This window comes from Hyperolius riggenbachi, chromosome 4 (assembly GCF_040937935.1).
Source record: "Hyperolius riggenbachi isolate aHypRig1 chromosome 4, aHypRig1.pri, whole genome shotgun sequence".
NCBI classification, from domain to species: Eukaryota; Metazoa; Chordata; class Amphibia; order Anura; family Hyperoliidae; genus Hyperolius; species Hyperolius riggenbachi.
The window spans coordinates 127,793,422-127,816,578 of NC_090649.1; the positions used below are offsets into that span (position 1 = coordinate 127,793,422).

General features: G+C 41.1%; 1 protein-coding gene across 10 annotated transcripts in view; it reads right to left on the reverse strand.

Annotated features, from left to right (window-relative positions):
- MYO7B (myosin VIIB) overlaps window positions 1-23,157 on the reverse strand; it is a 196,227-nt gene that overhangs the window by 103,288 nt on the left and 69,782 nt on the right. For all 10 annotated transcript variants that reach the window (XM_068280582.1, XM_068280583.1, XM_068280587.1 and 7 more), the window contains 8 exons: window positions 22,914-23,067; window positions 20,173-20,249; window positions 17,455-17,574; window positions 15,591-15,733; window positions 12,305-12,515; window positions 9,301-9,436; window positions 7,053-7,210; window positions 3,458-3,595 (listed from right to left, as the gene is read on the reverse strand). In XM_068280582.1, the coding sequence (XP_068136683.1) occupies window positions 3,458-3,595; window positions 7,053-7,210; window positions 9,301-9,436; window positions 12,305-12,515; window positions 15,591-15,733; window positions 17,455-17,574; window positions 20,173-20,249; window positions 22,914-23,067 (1,137 nt within the window). The remainder of the gene's footprint in view (window positions 1-3,457; window positions 3,596-7,052; window positions 7,211-9,300; window positions 9,437-12,304; window positions 12,516-15,590; window positions 15,734-17,454; window positions 17,575-20,172; window positions 20,250-22,913; window positions 23,068-23,157) is intronic.

Below are 23,157 nucleotides of genomic sequence, written 5' to 3' on the forward strand. Positions count from 1 at the left end.
GAAAGAGAGGGGAGAGACACTCTGTCCAGCCAACTCTGCACTACGTCCCTAGTCCCTTTAGTGGTAGTATCAGCGTATAATTTTTTATAAAACTCTTGGAATATGGTATTAATGCTTTTCGGGTTATGTTCTACCTGACCTAGGGGCGATTGGAGGGAAGTGATTGCTGTAGTGTTAAAAGGGGGTTTTGACATGCGTGAAAGTAATGTACCTATTTTATTACCAAATTTGTAAAAATATAGATCTTTATAGGATTTTAGGTACATGTCCCGTGTCTTTAGATTTATTTCCGTGTCTCTTTTAACTCTTTGCCATTCTAGTCTTGCCTCAGGAGAGGGGTTATCTAGGAATTTCTTATGGGCCGCCCGTAGCGATTCTATTGATTTCGTGTACTGGTTATGTGCTGATTTACGTTTGGCCGCTACATAGCTAATAATTCTTCCCCTTAATGTGGGTTTAGCTGCCTCCCAGAATAAGAAGATGTCTTTTATATGTGCCTGATTATCTTCCTTATACTCCCACCACCATTGCTGTAGCAGTTGTGCGAATCCTTCATCCTCATACAAGTAGGACGGGAACCGCCATAATATGTCAGTTCCCTTAGGTACCGTAGGGGAGAAGGTCAGTTGTACTGGAGCATGGTCGGAGATTACTAGGTCTAAGATATCAATGGTTAGAACCTGGGACATGGCCCGTTGGGATAGTAAAAAGTAGTCTAACCTTGACCATATGTCATGAGGGGAAGAATAAAAAGTAAACTCCTCACCATCTGGGTGTAATGACCTCCATCCATCGCATAGGCTAGCCGTTTGGATATAATCCTGGAATAGGACAGATTTAGCTGTGGTTTGAGAGCTGGCTGTCCTTCTTTTGGACCTATCCTCCCCCAAGTTAGCCATGGCATTAAAGTCTCCCCCTTGAATAATTTTGCACGTGTCTGTAGAAAGGGTATTAGTCAAAAGATCTGCAAAAAAGGACTTATCCTCAACATTAGGCCCGTAGACACTCATGATCGACACCTCCTCACCCGCTAAACGAAGTTTAATCCTTACCCACCTCCCTTCTTTGTCACATTGTTCTTCAATTACCTGACCCTGTATTTGTTTGTGTATTAATATAAGTACCCCCGCCTTTTTCCCCTGAGCTGGTGAACCATATACTTGTCCCACCCAGGATTTACGCATATAATTAAATTGGTCTCTTGTTAGATGGCATTCCTGTAGCAGTGCAATATCGGTTTTTACCTTCTTCAGATGTCTTAAGATAATAGATCGCTTACCCGGGGACCGAAGTCCCTTAACATTCCATGTTGTTATTCGTAATGCCATTTCCACGAAAATGTTGGATCTAATGACCACCAAGCGTCCACTGACAATTTGACCCGTCTGATCTGGAGTGGCTTAGCCAGGACCCTTCCCTCCCCTTTCCCTCCCTTGTAAATTCCCCACCAGAAAAACCGAACAAAAATTATTATCCAACATATATAACCCCACATAATGTGACTTCACTTTTTTCCCGGATGACCTTCCTCCAACTCCAAAACCGGTCCCCCTCTCACTAATCTCAGGCTTCTTTTATGACATTTTTTCTAGAGCATTTACTCAAACTTTAATACCATAGTATACCTGAATGCTATCATTGATAGAAAATAACATGTACTATGTCATTCTGGCACAAACCTTTCTCTAGTTATACAACAGCACCCCCTGCTGGCAGTCCATCAAGCTTGAAGGTTAATAGAAAGAAAGTTAATCATTTGTGGCATTTTCAGACACTGAACGTAAAAAGGATAGAGCTTCATTAGCAGCTGTAAATATATGATCCTTGTCTTTGTCGTCTGTGATCCTCATTGTTGCTGGATATTGTAAAGCGAATTTCCATTTCATGCCTATACACATTTCACATGCAGACTTGAATAGCTGACGTTTTTTGGACACTTCCACAGAGTAATCATTAAACAAGAATACTTTTCGGCCTTGATATTCCAGTGGGTGCCCCAGGTCCCTGTAGGCTCTTAGCAGGTCTGCTTTTTCAGCAAAGTCTAGGTAGCGAGCGAGCACCAGTCTGGGGGGCTTTGTGTCCTGGTCAGAGCGGGGCGGCCCGACCCTATGGGCTCGTTCTACTTTCATGGGCCTTTTGAACCCCAGCATTTTGGGTATTGTTGTCATGCATAACTCTCGGAGAGCTGGAGCTGCTATATTTTCAGGGACCCCCACGACTATTATTTCTCCGTGACCTGTTTTCCAAGTCCTGTAACTTGTCTTTAATAGCCTTATTCTCCTCAAGCAGTTTCTTATGATCTGTGCTTTCTTTAGCCACTTCATCTTCTAAGGATTGGATCCTAAATTCAGCATGTGTCAGCCTCTGGGCATGTGCCTGGAGATTACTATTAATGGCCTGGATGGACTTATCCAGAGTTGCCTGCAGCGTGGCCTGCAGCTCTGGGGCTAACTGTCTGGCCACCTCCGTTGCCAATAGTTTATAGTCTATGGCCAGTTTATCCCCCTCACCTGATTGCTGTGTGGAGAATTCGTCTTCCGACCCCCAGTCTGCCGCCCGCTGAGAAGTGTCCTCTCCCTGTGGGGGCTGAGACTGTTCCATGTGCTGTGGAGAGGCCGCGGCGGCCATCTTGGTGTGCTCCGTGTCGGCCTTTCCTTTGCGCGGGACGGATCGTAGCAAATAGCGATCCATAAGCGGCGGATTCCGTGCCTGAGCGCTCCGGTGTCCTCCCTCTATGTTGTGGCTGTGCAGGGGGTGCTTTTTCTGCTGTGCAGCCTAGCGGAGGGGGATCGGTACGCGGAGCTCCTCTTTCAGCCTGCCACCATCCGGGCGCCGGAACCGGAAGTCCATCATCCCATTTATTAACAATACCACACCATTGGGCTTCAGGTCTCTCTGTTAACCAAGGTATTCTTTTTTTTTTTAAACAAAATACCTAGATATTCTTGAGTAAAAGGTCACTACAAGGATCACTGAAACCCCCCACAGCTACAGAGCCTGGAAGCAGCAGGTGGAGAGCTGTGGAGGTGCAACATACACTTGTTAAGCACCTTGTAGACATAGTGGATGTGAAGTAATAAATTAAAGGCTTATGCCGGGAATACACGATGCGTTTTTGCCGTCGTTTTCGCTTTCGATAGATTCTACTCTCGATTCACTGCTCGATTCCCCTCTCGATTCCTTATCTTTTCTTATCAATTACTTTCACTTGAATGAGGAGAATCGAAACGAAAGTAGAATCGACCAGATCCGACAGGTTGGAATTTATCTATCGAACCCATCTATCTAAAGTAAAAACTTAACGTGTATTCCCAGCATTAGGTACTAATTGGCACATTCCTGTGTAGCTGAGTATATGGTTTTCTCTATATAGGCTCTATTTTTAAGTTTAATTTAAAGATATTTTATCTATATACAGTATGCATGCTCAGGAAAGTACAAAAAAAGTTCCACCTACCAAAGGCTTCTTAGAGTCATTAGGTTTAATGCATCGGATAAAATAAGGCTGACAACTGGCCAGGATTTTCATCAGCTGCTCGAGGGACTGCTTGAACTGGCCACCAAGAGTCGGTAGTGACTTACTTGTGTCTGCCATCTGCAGGTAAGCAGAAAGTAATACAATAAACTTACCATGAACTTCTGATTGGGAGATATCGGTTGTTAATTTGTAATACCCTGAAAAATAACATTCATTCTTCCATATAAAAATAAGAGTAACATATAACTCTTAAAGCATGATTTCGTTAAAATGAAATGTTAATTTTGCACTCAGTGAATTGATCTGAGAACCCTGTGGCTGCCTATTGTGTGCAGGTACAACTCGGATTTGCACACTATTATTATTGTACATTTGTGCACACCTGATCATAATTCTTTGAGGAAGTACTTCAAGTAGTTCAAGCGCTTCAAGTTCTTCAAGCTTAAGTGACATATGACATGAGGAGATAGACATTTGGAAGTACAGTGCAGTGCCAAGCACACAAATAAAGATGCTGTGTTGCTTTTCTTTCTCTGCCTGGAAGAGTTAATATTTAGCTATAAGACTTATGCTGGATCCACACCATACAATTTTTTGGCAGATTTACCTGCCAGATCGATTATTTCCAGCATGTCCGATCTGAGAATCAATCGATTTTTTTTTTTTTTTGTGATTTTCTGACCGATTTATGTTTGTTTCTACAGAAATCAGTCAGAAAATTGCTCAAAAAATCGACCGATTCTCAGATCGGACATGCTGGAAATAATCGATCTGATAGGTAAATCTGCTGAAAAATTGTATGGTGTGGATCCAACATAACAGTTTTTCTCCAGACGGGGGACCCAGTCAGACTATAGCGTCCTTCATTGATAAGGAATTACAGCTTTCCTGACAGATAACTGAGCTTCTGAGAGCAGGGGACAGATAAAAAAAGCTCAATAGTTAATATATTTTAGGACTCAGAGATAAGGGACAAAACAATAAATCGACTTTTTAAGTTTTTAAAAATAACAAAAAATGTGCGATATTTGGAAATCATTTTTGTAGGTAGGAGTAAGTAGGAGGATAGATACAATTATTTGTCTCATCAGTTTTTTCTCACTTAAGTATCACTTTAAGAAAGGTCAGATGTGATGGCAGTGTTGTGTAGGTTTAGACCTCTTTCACAGTGGGACGTTAAAGTCGCACGTTAGAAAATGTTATAACGCAGACTAACGCACAGCAATACAAAGTCTGTGCAACATTCACAATGCACACGTTGCGTTGTGTGTAACGTGTAGCAATATTTAGAAAGTGCTGCATGCTGTGCGTTTAGCAATACATTTCCTGCGTTATGTGCGTTGCACTTGCTAAGTAAGGTTTTTTTTTGGTTTTGTTTTGTTTTTAAATGTAACGCATGCGCCGTTTTTGCTCCATCAGTATGCGACGAAAACGGCGCACCGAGAGACACATAACGCAGTGCAAAATAACGTCCAATTTCATAACCTACATGCGCTGCGTTAGGGGCACGTTGTGCGACTTTAACGTTGCATCAAACGCAGTGTCCCAATGTGAAAGAGGCCTTATTCTATGATAATAAAATGAAGGGAATTTTCCCAGCAAATCCAGGTGCAACTGAAGGTATTTTTTATGGACATTGAACATTATATACATACCTCGACTTGCAAACAACTAGGAGGTCTTTGATAAAGTGGAGGCCATGAGTATAATCTAATCTGACTTTTATCTGTGCAGATGTGGCTCATACACACGTGCAACATTTCCGCACAACCAAACCGAGGACATGACCGACCGCAGACGACTTGTATTTCCCACGCACCAACCAACTGAACGCCCAACTCATTTGCATACTGCACATGCAAGCGAACGATGGACTACACGATATGGCCGCATTTAAAACAAGTACAATTCACTGTAGTGACTTATACACACATGGCCAACTGCACAATACCAGCCCAACAGTTGTGTGAGTCAATCCATCTAATGGATCGGGCAAATTGTTTAGGTGCTAGTTGGGCAGAAGTTTGGATGATAGTTGGGCAGAAAAGTTGCATGTGTGCAAGCCTAAGGGGATCTCTAGCTTTTTGCCAACACAACAAGCGACCTTGTCAATTGCACTGCTCGTTATAATTTGAGCAAATCACCAAGGTTCCTATAAAAATTTGCCTTGCTCAATTTTGGGCTTTTTTTGATGTCAGACAAAGAAAAGTCAAGAGAGTGATCAGCAGATTTGTAGTAGGGAAGAGAGTACTGCTACCAAGTATAAGCCAGGCAAACAAAGTAGATCTAGAATGATAGATTGTAGATGACTTGCCCTAAAATGGTTACATTAGGCAAGACATTTAGCTGAGAGTCAAAAGATTCAGGATTAAGCTTACTAAAAGTAGCCATTTTCCTAAATATATTTTAATCAGAACATTTTCTGAAAAATAATAGACAAACAAAATATCCCAAAAGTGAAATGTACTATCCCATGGTTTTAGGCTACTTTCCCACCAAGACGTTGCGTTTTAGGGGACGTTATGGTCGCATAACGTGCCCCTAACGCAACGCATGGTGGTGTTGAAGTTGGACGTCAGATTGAGCTGCGTTATGCGGCTCTCAAAGCAGCCGCTCCAGGTTAGTGATAGGAAGTCCGGATCTTTTTAAGGATTCGGATCATTTGAATTGGATCATTGAAAAGATCCGGATCTTTGAACCGAATCATTTGAATCATTTTACTAGGGAAGCAGACTGGGTGAAATGACTAGCAGGACAGGACTTTCCCTGCACTGTACATTCTGTATGTTCCTGTTTCTTCCAGACAGACATCCACTGTGAACCGAATCTTTCATTGTGATGATCCGGATGATTCGACTCACAAAAAAGATCTGGATCAAATGAACGATTCGTTCATGATCCGGACAACACTACAGTCCCACCACGAGTCACCACAGCGCAGTGAATATTAATTAGCCATGTGGCTGGCCTCGGAGGAGGAGGGGAGACCTCCTCCTCCAACATTACCGAGCATGTGCAAACAGTCTAACGTGGCTTAGCCCAGTATAACGTACAGCATGCAGCACTTTGTTTAAACGTGCTGCGTTACTATGTAACGCAACGTGTGCACTGTGCACAGCACATTGATTTTACAGTGCTGTGAGTTAGGCTGCGTTACTGGCTGCTGTAACGTGGGACTTTAACGTCCCACTGTGAAACCAGCCTAAAACTTAAAACTGAGACAAGAATTTGCAGTGCACTTTGTTGTGCCTGGTACACACAATGCAATTTTCTAGTTGAATCGATCATTTCTGACAGGTCCAATCTGATTTCCGATAATTTTTCTGATTAATTTTCTGATTAACTTCTATACAAAATTGATCAGAGAAACGATCGGAAATCAGTTTGGAACTGTCAGAAATTATCAATTCAACCTGAAATCTGATGGGAAATTGCATCATGTGTACCAGGCATAAGACCTGTGCTTGGGTACTCTGGGCCGCATGTTATAGGTTATATGTAGAACATGTAGGAATTAACCCTGTCTATGGTTTCCAGTCTTTGTAACAGAAGTAAAAGAAATTATAGTAAAAACCTTCTGGTTAAGGCCCGGGTTTCGTATGATTCCACGAGTGGAGGCATTAGTGATATTTTTGTCCATTTGGAAGATCTGCTTCAAGAATTTATTGGTAGAAGAATGGATCATAATGAGAAAATCTGTACTTAACAAGTCACGGTTCTTGTCCAGGAATCCTGAATCAGAAAAAAATAAAACAATCACTTGAATGAAATAGCAAACCTTTTTTTAAGTTTTAAAGCTGAAAATAAGGATTGAAAGCACCAGACCATGTCCCCCTAGCCCCCTCCCCCGGCAGATTGTGGGACCCCATGGTAAACTTATTGGTCAGTTCACTCCCGGCAGCACATCTCAGCCTGCGGAGTCTTCCGGCAGGCAGAGCAGGGCTACGGGAAGATGACGTCATTCCGGCGCCATTTTCCTGTAGCCCTGTTCTCAGTTTGTCAGTGCGGGACATTCACAGCGGCTGGCTGCAGGCAGCTCGTCGGGGAAGCTGCACGCCAGGAGAGGAGTCTTCTGCAGATGAGTAAATGCTTTCTTTTACAGGTGATGATTATTTTCTGGTGAAACTCTGCCCACATTACGATTATTTTCTAGTGAAACATTGCTGCATTACGATTATTTTATGGTGAAAGATTGCCACATTATGATTATTTTTTGTTGAAACATTGCCACATTACGATTACTTTCTAGTGAAACATTGCCATATTACGATTACTTTCTAGTGAAATATTGCCACATTACGATTATTTTCTGGTGAAACGCTGCCCACAGTACGATTATTTTCTAGTGAAACATTGCTGCGTTACAAATATTTTACGGGGAAACTTTGCCGCATTACAATTACTTTATAGTGAAACATTGCCACATTATGATTATTTTTTAGTGAAACATTGCTGCATTACGATTATTCTATGGTGAAACATTGCTGCATTACGATTATTTTATGGTGAAACATTGCTGCATTACGATTATTTTATGGTGAAACATTGCTGCATTACGATTATTTTATGGTGAAACATTGCTGCATTACGATTATTTTATAATGAAACATTGCCACATTACGATTATTTTCATGGGGGTAGGGGCACCACAGGGGGCGGGGGGCAAAGGTTTCCTCACCTGGAGTGACAAAATGGCTAGAGGCGCCCCGGCATGTTATTACCTGGGTGACTCATACTTTTCTTCTGTATTTCTCACTCTCTTATCCTATTCCTGATTTAATTTCATGTTTTCTTCGCTGTACCTTTATACTCTCTGTGAGCCTAGATGGGCTAATATGGGTTTCATAGGTCATTATTAATTGGTCTCGCCAGGCTCTTGAGAGTCGGGCATGTCACTTAGCCAAGGCTTAAAAAAGGACAACTGTAGTGAGAATATAGAGGCTGCCGTATTTGCCTCACAGCCCTGCTGATCTATTTGGCTGCAGTAGTGTCTGAATCACACCAGGAACAAGCATGCAGCTAATCTTGTCAAATCTGACAATAATGTCAGAAACACCTGAGCTGCTGCATGCTTGTTCAGGGTCTATGGCTAACAGTATTAGAGGCAGGGGATCAGCAGGATAGCCAGGCAACTAGTATTGCTTAAAAGGAAATAAATATGGCAGCCTCCATAACCCCCTTGCTTCAGTTGTCCTTTAAGGATAAACAGGGTTAATGATCCTATGCTGTTGAAAAGACATTATATATACTATGGTCATTGCCTGCATTTGGTTTTCACAAGTTGGCTCTTAGCTGCCCTGGATACATGTTTAGCAAACTTTCGATTTGACTAAGTAAACTTGCTATTTCTTCTTTTTTTTTTTTTTTTTTTTTTTTATAAAAATGCAATAAAACTATTTCAAATAAACTTTACACAGAGAAATCTCCATTATACAGTTGTCTGTCTCTATTATGGCTGCTACAATAAAGTCTTATGATCAGGGGCGTATCTTGGTAATATAGCGCCTATGGCAAACACTGAAATTGCACCCCATATCCATACTGGAAGTTTCCCTCCAGTATGGATATCCAGAGTTGTGTCCACCCCAGTAGTCCCCCCCACCCCCCCCCCCCCCCCCCATATAAGTAGCTTCCACAGTAAAGGTTGCTAGAGTTAGCCCACTAACTATAAGTAACAAGCGGCACCCCTCAGTATGGTAGGGGAGCATGAGAGAGGAGGGGCAGAGGGAGGAGGGGACAGCCATGGCGCCCATAGTGCTGTGGCATGCCTGCACGCACCCCTCTAGATGCGCCTCTGCTTATGATCTCTTCACTGTACTCACCTTGTGTTTCATAAAATACAACTCCTGCAAAATGGTTAATTCCAAACTTTGTATCATGAACACTTTTGGATGGGATGTAAATGTTACTTTTGCTGTGAACGCTATTGAGCTTGGTCAGCATAGTAGTATCTGTCCCCTAGAAATAAACAAGGCAGCAGGTAAAAGTTTGCCATGACTCAAGCAGATGAACAGCAGAGCAAAATCCCTTAGCAAACACCATTTTCATACTGCAAAGAATACATGGAACATACACTGTGTTTTGAGATATATCTGATTGTCTTTCATTAGCAACCAATACTTTTGAGGTCTATGGCCCTTATTTCATCGACTTTTTCTCAATAGTGAAATTCTTATTTCATTGACTTTTTCTCAATAGAGATTTCTCCTATGATATCATGTTTCATCTTCCATTTAAAATAACTTTTCAGCACTTTTCAATTGAAAAAGTACCAAAAAGTAGGTGAAAAAAGTAATATCAAACTTATTTTGAATATTGTCATTTTTTTTTCTTTCCACCAATATAGGTTGTGATAGGAATTACGGCTAAAGCAGTGCTCAGACATTAAAGAGACACTGAAGCGAAAAAAAAAATGATATAATGAATTGGTTGTGTACTATGAATAATTACTAGAAGATTAGCAGCAAAGAAAATATTCTCATACTTTTATTTTCAGGTATATAGTGTTTTTTCTAACATTGCATCATTCTATAATATGTGCAGATTACACAACACTCAGCATTCAAAATGAGTCTTTCAGAGCAGTCTGTGAAGTAATGACCTCTCCTCTAGCAGAGAAAAAGTAAATAGTCCAGGAACAGTTGAGATAATAAAAGTCAGATAACAGCCCTCTCCATGACTAACTTAGTCGGAGAGCTTAATGGCTTGTTTGCATAGAGATAACAACTGGAGTTTCTCAACTCTTCCTGTACTGGAAACAATTACACTGATGTATCTGATCTTAATGTTTTATTTCTTAGCTGTGCTACACATACAAATCATAATATCATCATTTTTTTTTCGCTTCAGTGTCTCTTTAATGTGGGCACTGTCAAAACACGGAGCCCAAATTACTATAAAATCTGCATAATTCGGTAGCCAGTGATAGCAGGAAGTAGAATTACATATTTCCTAACTAGCAACGGCGATATGGAGGGGAATAGTAATTAAAGCCACCAGGACTTTTGCAGGAGCAGGGTGAGCAGTTATTCAGCTTCACCCTGCGCCCAAATTTCCTGGAAGCTTAATTATATGTATGTGTTTTTTGTTTGCATCTTTCATGAACAAAGGAAGCTGCCGCATGGTAAGGAGCGGAGAACATGACTGAGGAGGTTCCTGAAATCTTCTAAAACTTGTACCAAGTGGAGTCTCTTTATACAAAGGGAACATTGAACATACTACAAGGGTGCCTCCTATCCTTCTCGAAATACGACTTTGTACCACCCCACTAGTGGGGTCCTTCACGACTAACCAGACGTGAAGCCTTTTTCTAAAGGAGCAGCGACCAACCATCAAAAAGACCGAGTGGGGACGGAACTTTCCTACATGCTTTTACGAGTGGTTGCCTTTATAGCAACCCGAACTTGTGAGTATATCTATTACTCTTACCTCTATTCCATTTACCTGAAGGTAATACACCATAAGGGCTCCTGGTACCCCTGCAGGGTTTTTTTTCTTTTTCTTCTTCACTGTACTAGTTACAGCCCCCATATTAGTACACCTGCTTGTTTGAGAAAATTGCTACTCACGGGTGCTTGGTGGAAACTGTATGGAACATTTTTGATCACTATTTGGCGGATACATTAGGATGACACCATTCAGTAAAGTCTCACACACTGCTTCCTTGTCATGAACAAAAGACACAAGGGGCCATATACAATTAACTTTTTCTCCAGAGTTTTCTCCCAGTGATAATTTTTCATCGTTGATTTAAATTTTCATCGTTGATTTAGAATAACTTTTCAGCATTTTGCAAATGACAAAGTAACAAATTGTAGGTGAAAAAGTACTATCAAAATTATTTTGAGAATTTTTTTTGCTTGCTGGTCTTATAAAAGGCATTTTATTGACAAGTTTGAATATATCACCTAGGAAAAATTTCCTGTTCTTTTTAGTTCATCTTTTCAGTATTTTGCAATTCCAAAAATCCAAAAAGTAGGTGGAAAAGTACTATCAAAATTATTTTAAGTATGCTCTTGTTTTCTGGTCATTTAAAATGCATTTTATTGACAATGAGTTTGAGAAGAAAAAGAACAGTACCTGGCACCAAACGCAGCAGGGCAGACACACCGGACCCAGGAAACAGAGCGTGCTCATCCACAAGTTTGTTGCATCCAGTAGGCTTGAAGAAAGGAAAAGGAGGCACCGCTTCTTAAAATTCCTTTATTCCGGTGGGGGAAATAGCAGGTACACAGCAGTGGGGGTAAAAAAGGCCTGACAGCTGTTTCACTGGTTTAAACCAGCTTCTTCAGAGGCAGAGTGTACCAAAGCAAACGTACACTCTGCCTCTGAAGAAGCTGGTTTAAACCAGCGAAACAGCTGTCAGGCCTTTTTTTACCCCCACTGCTGTGTACCTGCTATTTCCCCCACCGGAATAAAGGAATTTTAAGAAGCGGTGCCTCCTTTTCCTTTCTTTAAGCCTACTGCATTTTATTGACAAGTTTGTAGATAACAAAGGACCATATGCAATTCACTTTTTTTCCTGAGTTTTCACCTAGGTGATATTTTCACACCTTGCCATAAAAGATCTTTTAATCCACCAGCAAGCAAGAAAATACTCAAAATACTTTTGATAGTACTTTTTTCACCAACTTTTGGGTACTTTTTCAATTGGAAAATGCTTAGAGAATATGAAAATTACCTCATAGGAAAAAACTCAGGAGAAAAAGTTAATTGCGTATTGGGGCAATAAATGCATTTACTTCACCCATGAAAATCCCTGCACATCTCAGCAAAGGCATTCCTCATACTCCATAAAAGCCTAAATAGATCTAAAAGGACACTTACTTTGGGAAACTTGCTCTCTTCATCGATGAGTGAGATAATGTTCATGGGGCGTAAGGCAATGATATCCAGAGTGCGCTGGTTGTCGCTGAAGTCTATGTGTTGCCAGGGAATTTTCTCCGTATTGTATTCCTCTTGCTCTAACTTGAAGATATGGCGTACAAAAAACTGCTGAAGATGCTCATTGGCAAAATTGATGCAGAGCTGCTCAAAGCTGGAATGAGAAGGATGTGAGCACTCAAACTTCAGCTATGATCAGGGGAAGAGATGTTCACAAACTAACTGATCAACCAAAAAAATGCAAACAGAATGATTCAAAGCAAACCTGAAGTGAAAATAAACCAATGAGATGATTATATCTATAGTTCTATCCCTAAACAAGATTTTCCTGGCATACCAGCGTCTTGTTTTGTGTTTAAAGGCTAAAAATCTAAAATGAAGTCCACCTGCTGAGAATCTAGCATTGGGTACAGGTGTGCCCCAAGCTTTAAACAACAGCAAAGGCTGAGAGCATTGTTTTCATCCCTACCCTGCCTAGCAGAAGCCCCTCCATCACACGGTGTGTGCCTCCTCCCCATCATGTTAATCCGGTCACCCATTAGCTGTTTTTAGCTTCTTCGAGTTTTAAGCTTTTCTATCTGTTTGAACTTGATCCTGTGGGTGGCAACGTGTGGCTGGCCTCAATGTTGCTGCCCAGTGACACATTCTGTGTCTATGAAAAAAGGAGTAGGGCCAGTGGTGCGAGGAACATTTTGGCTTTCTGTGGATGGGGTAAGGAGGAATATAATGGACTTGGCTGCAAATTGTTGCTTAAAGATCTGGATCATTAAGGTACCTCGGCATAGCTTGGGTTTTGGGGTGTGCGAGTGATCTTGATGGCGGTGTTTGTCTCGGGGGCAGTTGTGGTTCCCAAAGGAAGTGGAGTATGTCGGTGTGTCACTTACACTCCTTGAGTCCCGCCATCTGTCCCATCACAGCCCGCCTTCACAGTGAAATGGAGCGGTAACTATACCTTGCACAGGCTTTGCCATGCTGACACGGTGACGTGCTATACAATGACTTTGTGCACACAGCTAAGTGCTACCCATGCCTTTACATCTTCCTGCAAAGTCCATCTATGCACAACTACCGTAGGATGCTGCTGAACTATGCCTCGTCTGCTTGTAGTTGCCAGCGACAGGTTCAGTTGCCGAAAACAAAACTGAGCCGCAGTGGGGGACTGGAGGATCGTTTTATTTTCCTGCGAGGGCACAGGACATCTGCAGGAGGCCGGTAGAAGCCCCAGGTAAGTTAAAGAGACTCTGTAACAAAAATGTCATCCTTTTTTCTACTATCCTACAAGTTCCTAAACCTATTTAATGTGCTCTGGCTTACTGCAGCACTTTCTACTATCACCGTCTCTGTAATAAATCAACTTATCTTTCCCCTGTCGGATTCGTCGCCCTGTGTCTGGAAGGCTGCCCATTATTCAGTGTTGTTGATCTGTTATGCACGCCTTCCCCCCCCCTCCAGGCCTCCTCTATGCACAATCCCGTGTGTGTTATTTACATTAGGCAGCCTCTCTGCTCTCTTGTCAGTGAAAGAAGAGAGCTGCCTTTTACAAGCTGGATAAATTGTTCTCTGAGCTTGCTGAGCTGTCACATACTGAGGAATTACAGACATGGGCAGAGCTGTCTGCAAAAAGAAACAATCAGCCTGTCACTCTTCAGTGGTTGAGAGCTGCAGGGAGAAGGTAAACACACAAATTATCTCTTGAGATTCAAAAGGAAGGCTGTACACAGCCTGCTTGTGTATGGATGTATTTTCTATGTGTGGACATAATGTACATCAATCTACTTCTGGTTTTGGTGGCCATTTTGTTTGTTTATAAACAAACTTTTTAAAACTGTTTTTGGCTACTTTTAATGCGGCGGAGAGTGGCGAAATTGTGACAAAGGGGAATAGGAGATGTCCCCTAACACACTGGTATGTTTACTTTTGTGCAATTTTAACAATACAGGTTCTCTTTATACTATTTTTTTTAGGTCATTACAGGTTTCATTTAACATCTGCCAAACGTCTTCCTATCCAAGGGTCCAGTTTACTCTAAGGAACTTCATTGGCACAGAGACTGTGATTGGGCCTGCGTGTCCTTTTGGTTAGAGCAGCAACATTGTTTGCTTTGGAACAATAGCCTTACCATCAATCTGCATTTAGGATCTATGGATATATGTTGCAGATGTATCAAGTTCTCTTGTTTGCAGCACTACCTTTCTTGCGTCAAATTGTGTGCCTTATCTGGAACTGCCCAAAGCATTCACAACAGCTGAATAATGCTGGGTACACACAAAACGTTTTTCCGCTCGATAAATGGATTCCATAGATAATCCCTGTTATGTCCGAAATTCCTTCCGATCAATTCTGCGCTTAATTTCTCATAGAAGTGAATGGAAAAAGATAGGAAAAACAAGCGGAAGATAAGAGAATCAAGCACAGAATCGAGTGCAGAATCGAGCGGAAAAAACGATCGGGTGGAAAATCGAGCGGAAAAACATATCATGTGTACCCAGCATGAGAGGACTGCAGCTTCTTTGACTTGGGTGTTTGTCTGAATACCGATCAGAGATGTTTTTAAAGAGAAACTCCGACCAAGAATTGAACTTCATCCCAATCAGTAGCTGATACCTCCTTTTACATGAGAAATCTATTCCTTTTCACAAACAGACCATCAGGGGGCGCTGTATGGCTGATATTGTGGTGAATCCCCTCCCACAAAGAAATTCTGAGTATGTACTCCTGGCAGTTTCCTGTCTGTGAATCTTGCTGCATTGTGGGAAATAGCTGTTTACAGCTGTTTCCAACTGCCAAAAAAAATATGCAGCAGCTACATCACCTGCCAACAGTAAAAATGTCACCATGTAGTAAATGTCAGAATGTAAATCAGGGATTTAATAGATTTTACAATGGGCAAACACTGACTAAATCATTTATACATAATTACTGTAAAAATGAAGCACTTTTTCATTACATTATTTTCAACTTTAATGTTTAGGTGGTTCATGCTATTAGCTAATAAGTGATATGATATAATAAAGGTGATTCTTTTTCGTATGCACCCAAGAGCCATTTTTTCTCCTTGTTCAATGTTCTATTATTTTGTTGTATTTTGAGTGCATCTAAGTCTGATTTGATTTCTGATGAATATGCATTGTTGGAGGTAGGTTATTCCCTCTGTGGACTTCCTTTTGAAGGTATGATATTGCATTCATTTTTTCTGTTATTTATTCCAAGACAGTTGTTGTTTGAGTACCTGTTTGTATTAAAATGTTCAAAACCAAAGATATCCAACAGCCCAATAGACCTGCGTTCATTGCCCAGCTCCTTAGATGCAGGTGTGAAAATTGCCTCATTGATCTTGTTAACTATCCACATGAACATTCGACCGTAAATGCCCTGTAAAATAAAAAGTAAAAGATTAGTCATTTTGTGATTAGGTGCTCTTGTGTTGTCATTCATACTCGCATTCAGTAACATTGTGCCACTGAAGGTTGTCTGGTACAGGAGCAGTGGTGGTGAGACTGCAGCTGCCTCCATAGCTAAAGTCTCTTTTTAAAATACCGGTAAGTCCAAGACAGCCTGAGTTTATTACAAAAAAAAAACCTTTTCACTGCATGAGACTGAAATCCCACAACTGTTAATTAAATAAGGTTTAGAGCCTAAATAGACTTCTTTTACACAGGCCAGGGTCAGCGCTATAATAACAGTAACCTGGGTAATTGCTCCAGGCTCCCAAGCCAGTGGGGCCCTTCCAGGTCTCCCCCTCAACTTCACTGTTGAGTAGCATCTCCCCTGTCTCGGCGGGCACATTCCTCTGTCAGTCCCTTGTTCCATGAGCTCCCATCTTTATCCTCACAGGGGTGAACCAACACGTTATTACGTATTAACATGCCGTAAGTCACAAAGAAGATGCAGCTCCCGGTGGATGGAGAAAGGGAGCATGGAGCCACAGACTGACAGAGGAACACACCTGCTGGGACAGGTGTAGGCTACTCTGCAGAAGACTCTGCTGGGACCCGGGGGGGGGGGGGGGATGGGGAGCAAGACAGTCAGCGCATGGGGGCCTGAGGGAAAATTTGTCATCAACAAAGGGGCCCCTAATGCTTCTTTAGAGAAGAGGGGGGTCAGGTCTGTCAGGGTGGGGGAGGGGGGCAGGTGTCTGTCAGGTCTTTCCCCCAGGTGGTGCATCCTCTGCTTTTCAGCTCCTTCCCTTGGATCTGATGAGTATCTGCAGTGTCTGCAGGCAGTTGTAAGTGTTCGGTATAGGTGTGGAGACATCCGTCCTGTTCATGAACATCTGAGCAGGTGGCAGCTGTCTGCTCGACGTCAAATAGGGTGCAAGTGCTTCTCACTTTCTGTCCCAGAAACATAACAGGAAATAGAAGGGGAAATCTTATGTTTGTCATTTCCACTAGAGGTAGGGGATAGTTATCCACATTCTTGTGACAACTATAAACTTATCTGACGTATTTATGGGAAGTGAGAAAAAAAATATCTCTTCAGCCGATATTTCTTATGTGCAGTTTATTAAAATGTGAATGCTAACTATGGTCATCCTATGTGCTCATTTTAAAGAGACACTGTAGTGACATATAATAGAATGCATTAAATTATTCAGGATGCCTGGTTTCAGCATCAGAAACTCTTCCTATATCTATACATTGCTGTATAATTAATGTAGCCCCGCCCTCCCAGTAAAGCTATGCCTAAGCCACACCTTTCCTGATTCAGACCCATCAATTAATTGAAGATGTACCAAAAATGTGTGAGGACCTTGGCCCTTGAGGACTGGAGTTCGACATTCCTGACTTGGGCTGTTTAGCTATGCAAAAATCTCCTCCCAGAGCATTCTGGGAAATCAGGCATTATTTTCACTGGCTCCTGAATTCCCAGAAACAAACATTCCACAGAGCTGCATCTGCCAGGAGTAACGTTGTCTCCACCTTTGATAAATTTCACAATGTAAGGAGGAAAGATTTTACAATGAGCAAACATTGACTAAATAATTTATAAATTTATATTGTAAAAAATGGAGCAAGTTTGTGTTATTTTCACGACAGTTACTCTTGAATGTCTGTGCCAGTCCCAGTTTAGGTATTTTTTTACAGTGTTATTACCTTTGTGAAAGCATCTCTTCCATCAGATGCCTGGGAGCAGGTCAAAGGCATAGAAACACTCTCCCCTCGCACTATGATAGTGTGTTTCATAAGGCAATCCCTCAGTTCCATTGAGTTGACCTTAAAGAAAATAAACAAGAATTTTAGAGGTTCTGTCCTAAGTGTTGTGACAGCATGCTGGGAGAACAGTTGTTAAAGTGTATGTTTCTCTTATGATCCTGCCACTAAGGATTCCAAAACAGTGTGATACAAATAACTATTACATATAGGAGGCACTCATGTAATATCATATTTAATTAATATATATATAAAAAAGTTAAGCATCTCAACTTACTTGCTGAATAGATAGTCCTAGCCCTCTTCCTCAGGTAACAGTGTACTCCTTTTTGGCACAGTCAGTTTGCACTGATACCTGAAGAAGTGGGCTTGGACTTACAAAACACAATGTCGTTTCTGCTTTATACATATCCTTACAGTGCAGCAGTTATTTAATGTAAAAGGTAAGTAGATATGTTCACTCTCCTTTTTATAACCAAATAATTTTATATTAGACAGGAGCCTCCATTATATTACAGTTATACCATTATATTAAAGGGATACTGTAGGGGGGTCGGGGGAAAATGAGCTGAACTTACCCGGGGCTTCTAATGGTCCCCTGCAGACATCCTGTGACCGTGCAGCCGCTCACCGATGCTCCGGCCCCGCCTCTGGTTCACTTCTGGAATTTCTGACTTTAAAGTCAGAAAACCACTGCGCCTGCATTTCTGTGTCCTCGATCCCGCTGATGTCATCAAAAGCGCACAGCGCAGGCCCAGTATGGTCTGTGTCTGCGCAGTACACTCCTGGTGACATCAGCGGGAGTGAGGACACGGCAACGCAGGCGCAGTGGTTTTCTGACTTTAAAGTCAGAAATTCCAGAAGTGAACCGGAGGCGGGGCCGGAGCATTGGGGAGTGGCTGCGCCAACACAGGATGTCTGCGGGGGACCATTGGAAGCCCCGGGTAAGTTCAGCTCATTTTCCCCCGTCCCCCCTACAGTATCCCTTTAAGGTTAACTAGTACTAGTTAAGGATTTCTAAATGATTAAGATTGGGCAGAAACAAACCATTGGCTTCCTAACCTGTAGATCGCACATGAGTAGTCATTGCAAGGGAGCTATCAGATACCTTGGTAAACATATGTACAGGCTGAACCCCTGTTTCTTAGGTGTTGGCAGCAGCCTGTAGAATAAAAATAGCGTGACTGTTACACTCCATATGTTTGTGTCTACCCTAGGATGAAATTCCTGCCAGTTCCTGTGAGAGTTTTCTACAATAGCAGACAAAGGGCTTGATTCACTAAGACAAATAGCATGCCTTATCAAAGTTAACACATCTTATCAGAGTTAACATACATTATCAGAGTTAACACGCCTTATCAGAGTAGCATAGTGAGTGCTACAAACGTATCCCTGCAGATTGGCAATGACGAGAGCTACACTCTTCCTGCCCTGAGCTCCTGCAGGTCCAATCACTTTAAAGGACATTTTATTTGCCCAATAGGCTGCCTGCCACTTGACAGAAAACTTGACAGGCAGCCTATTGGGCCAATCAAAGTGCGGGGATAATGTCCTTTAAAGTGATTGGACCCGCAGGGGCTCAGGGCAGGATGAGTGGAGCTCTCGTCATAGCCAATTAGCAGGCATAAGTTCGTAGCACTCGCTATGCTACTCTAATAAGGTGTGTTAACTCGGATAAGGCATGCTATTTGTCTTATTGAATCAAGCCCATAGTGAGGCCTATCATGGTGATACTGCATATAAAACTAGTATATGTAATATGATTAACTAAAATACAGGAGTCTGGGTAATGGATGACAGGCAAAACAAGAGCACATCTATTTTTCTTCTCTTTTGTAATCTTCCATTTTATTTATTTATTGTATTTACTCTCCCCTGGAGTTGTTTGTCATAGTTTTTTACTTCCTTATATGTAGCTCTGATAAGACATCGGTCATTGATTAAACCTGGAATGGATCACATTGTATAATTTAGGTGACCATGGTAAAGTATCTACTTAATCATGAGAAACAGAAAAGGTTAATGAATGTTTATGGACTCAAATTGAACTGTTATGTTGAATATGATGCAGAACAGAGAAAATAACGCACCCACTATTTGTAGACGCACCCGCTAGTCGGTTAGGGTTAAATATCAGCGGGGGGGGGGGGGGTGCTTAGGTTTAGGGATTGGTAGAGGGAGGGCTCGTGTGACAATAAAGTTAGCGATAGTAAAATATTGTTGAAATTTGCCAGTATTTTACAATCAGAATTAGCACTGTCCAATAGCAGCATATTGGTAATTTTACCAATATTATACTAGCTGTTATCTCTGGTGCTTAAATTTCCCCAGCTGCCATTTTCACATGTACGTGTTTTTTGGATTACTAATATGTTTTTAATTGACTTGTACTTTATTGATATCGCTTTTGTTAAAAATTAACAAGAACAGAAATTAGTACACTATACAGTAATTAACGTTTTAAACAAATTATTATAATGAAGATGTAAAAATTATTTCCTTTTTGTGTTATTTATAATGATAAAAATTGGTTTGTTGGTTTTAGGGGTCGGGTTAACAAAACTGGCTGCTTTGGCTAAATGCATATTATCAATAAAACAAACTAAACTCATATAAACAAAAAGGCAAAATGTGTAGAAAACAAAAGAATGTAATAGTTACCTCAAGCAAAGTAGATGTGTTGGACAAGTGGATAGACTCCCGCACATCACAGCTGTCAATATTCCCATACATTGCACCTACAAATCATACCAATACATTATTCATTCAGGAAACTGAAAATGTATACAACACACACAAGAAAGTACACGTTTAACTCATCTGTGGATAACTTTCTAAACCACTTCAGCCTACAGTGTTGTTCACTTTATGCATTCGAGCAACTTTCACCTCCCATTCATTCGCCAATAACTTTATCACTACTTATCACAATGAAATGATCTATATCTTGTTTTTTCTGCCACCACTTAGGCTTTCTTTGGGTGGTACATTTTGCTAAGAATTATTGTATTCTAAATCCATTTTAACAGGAAAATTAAGAAAGAAATGGAAAAAAATCATTATTTCTCAGTTTTTGGCCATTATAGTTTGAAATTATTACATGACACTGTAATTAAAACCCATGTATTTTATTTGCTCATTTGTCCTGGTTATTACATCATTTAAATTATGTCACTATCACAATTTATGGCGCTGATATTTTATTTGGAAATAATGGTGCATTTTTTCAATTTGCGTCCATCAGTATTTACAAAGCTTATAATTTAAAAAAATATATTAATATAGTCTCTTGACATGCATATTTAAAAAGTTCAGACCCTTAGGTAACTATTTATGTTGTTTTTTTGTTATTATTTATTTAATTGTAATTTTTTTTATTTATTTTTTTATTAAAAAAATATTTGGGTAATTTTTGGTGTGGATGGTAAACAGCTAATTTTAAATGTAATATAATGTATTTATATATTAAAAAAAAATGTATGTGGCTGTAGTTTTACTATTTGACCACAAGATGGCCACAGTCAAAAAGTCCTGGAAGCGAACGATCTTGCTTCCAGGAACTAGAAAGAGGAAGGGAAGCTTTTTTTTATGCAGAAAGACCGCGGCCTCTGATAAGAGGCCGTCAGTTTCTCTGGCGGGGACTTAGATCGACGAATGGGAACTATATTCCCATTCATTGATCTGGGGGCTAACGGCAGGCGGCGGGAGCGTGCACGATCACGCGCCTCAGGCAGCAGCAGCAGCACAATCTATCTGGACGGATAAATTCATCCAGAAAGGCTTAAGTAGTTAAAGCCCAAAATGATCCAAAAGTCCTTTATGAAGTGTATAACCTCCAGCGCTGACTTCTAAACACCTAAAAATGTTAAATGAACTACAAGAGCTTTCATAATATTGTTCATACACGCAGGGCATCTCAGTACCACATTAAAAATGCATGTTAACAATATAGCTCATTAATAAAAAAAAACTTTCCATTTTACGTCTTCTTTTTACATTTAAAAGTTTAGCAGAGGCTTTTATTACCCTACTTCTGGGGATGGCAGGGCCTGCCCGACTGCAGAAATTGTTGGCATATAAGGAGTGTAATTAATGTAATTATTTTATTGCACACATTAGCAGAGAGCAAATATAAGCTTTCATTAGCAAGGGAGGTGGGGAGAGTTTAGAGAAGTCATTCATGCTATCTTCACACCTGCCCCCAGATAAATAAGAACAACCAGAAGGCGGAGTGGGAACATGGCAGGTCCTATAGCTATTAGAAACCAGGAAAAACTGCAGGGAAAAAATTATGCTTGGTTCCCTTTAAGACTAAATGAGGCCCAAGGCAAGATAGTAGTTTTGGCTCCCTACTTAGTCTCTTTGGTAATCTAAGGTGCTAGAGGGGTCAGAGAAATCAGCCACTGGGCCCCTTTGGTACCCTTTAGGCCCAACCTACCTAGGTTGCCTTGTGGATGATTGTGCTCTAGCTACGATGGATGTCATTGGCTCTGTTCCTGGGATGTGCTGTTCACAGTTCCTCTGGCCTGTCACTATAAAGTCTCGCCTGCATGTCTAAAATGGACTGGCTAACTGACTTTATGGTGACAGGGCGACCAATGAAACCTCTTTACAAGCCGCAGGTGGCAGGGTGGAGAAGGGGGCTTCATTGGGGAGAACGTAAGAGCATCATGTGCTAGGTAGGGAATGCTGCTGACTTTCTTTGTGGCACTTCAGGGGAGGGGCAATTGATTAGTGCATTTTACAGCATTACTGTCCTTATCCTTTACATAAACTTCCTGATACCAATAAAATGTACCATTACTTATAAAATAAATACCACATTCTATAGGCTTGGAATTTTTTCAATCTTGAAAACCTTTTCTGTAGACAAGATACAGAACATTTATCTTGTGCTTTTCTCCTAGCGCATTCTAATGCTAGGACACACCATACAATTTTGTGTTAGATAGATGGTTCGATAGATAATGTCTGATATTATTTTCGATCGTTTTTCTGGTAGATTTCTCATAGAAGTGAATGGAAATTGATAAGAAAAGATAAGAGAAATCGAGCGAGAAATCGGGCAGAAAAAATAATCGAAAATCGATCGAATGGAAAATCGACCGAAAAAACGCATCGTGTGTACCTAGCATAAGCGGTTTAGGGCTGCAGACACTTAGAGCCTCTCCAGGGCCCAACAGGATTATTAGGGAGCCTTATCCAAAGACACCTTACTGTTTTACATACTGGCTCAAATACCACATCAAAGGCAACTCTATCCAGCTGACCTATAAAGCTTTACATCTATAAATCAGTATGAACAAGAGAAAATGTCTACATTGCATTTATATGCTGTTAGGAAAAACATAATACAACTAGTACAGAATTCCATATGTCATGCTGGTGGTCACATTACATACTCTGGAACTCCACGTTGCCCAAGTGCAGAATAGCCGCAAGCAGCCTGCTAACGCTAGCCTGGTCCTGCTCCGAGAACAGAAGAATCTTCATGGCAGATTGGACTTGGGAGTAGTCCCTGTCATCATTGCGCCCTTCACAGTTTATACAGTTACCCTAAATTAGGGAGAAAATAATAGGAATACACAATTATCTCTATACAAAGAAGCTAGCCTTACCCCAGCAAAGTATTTGCAATACATTTGG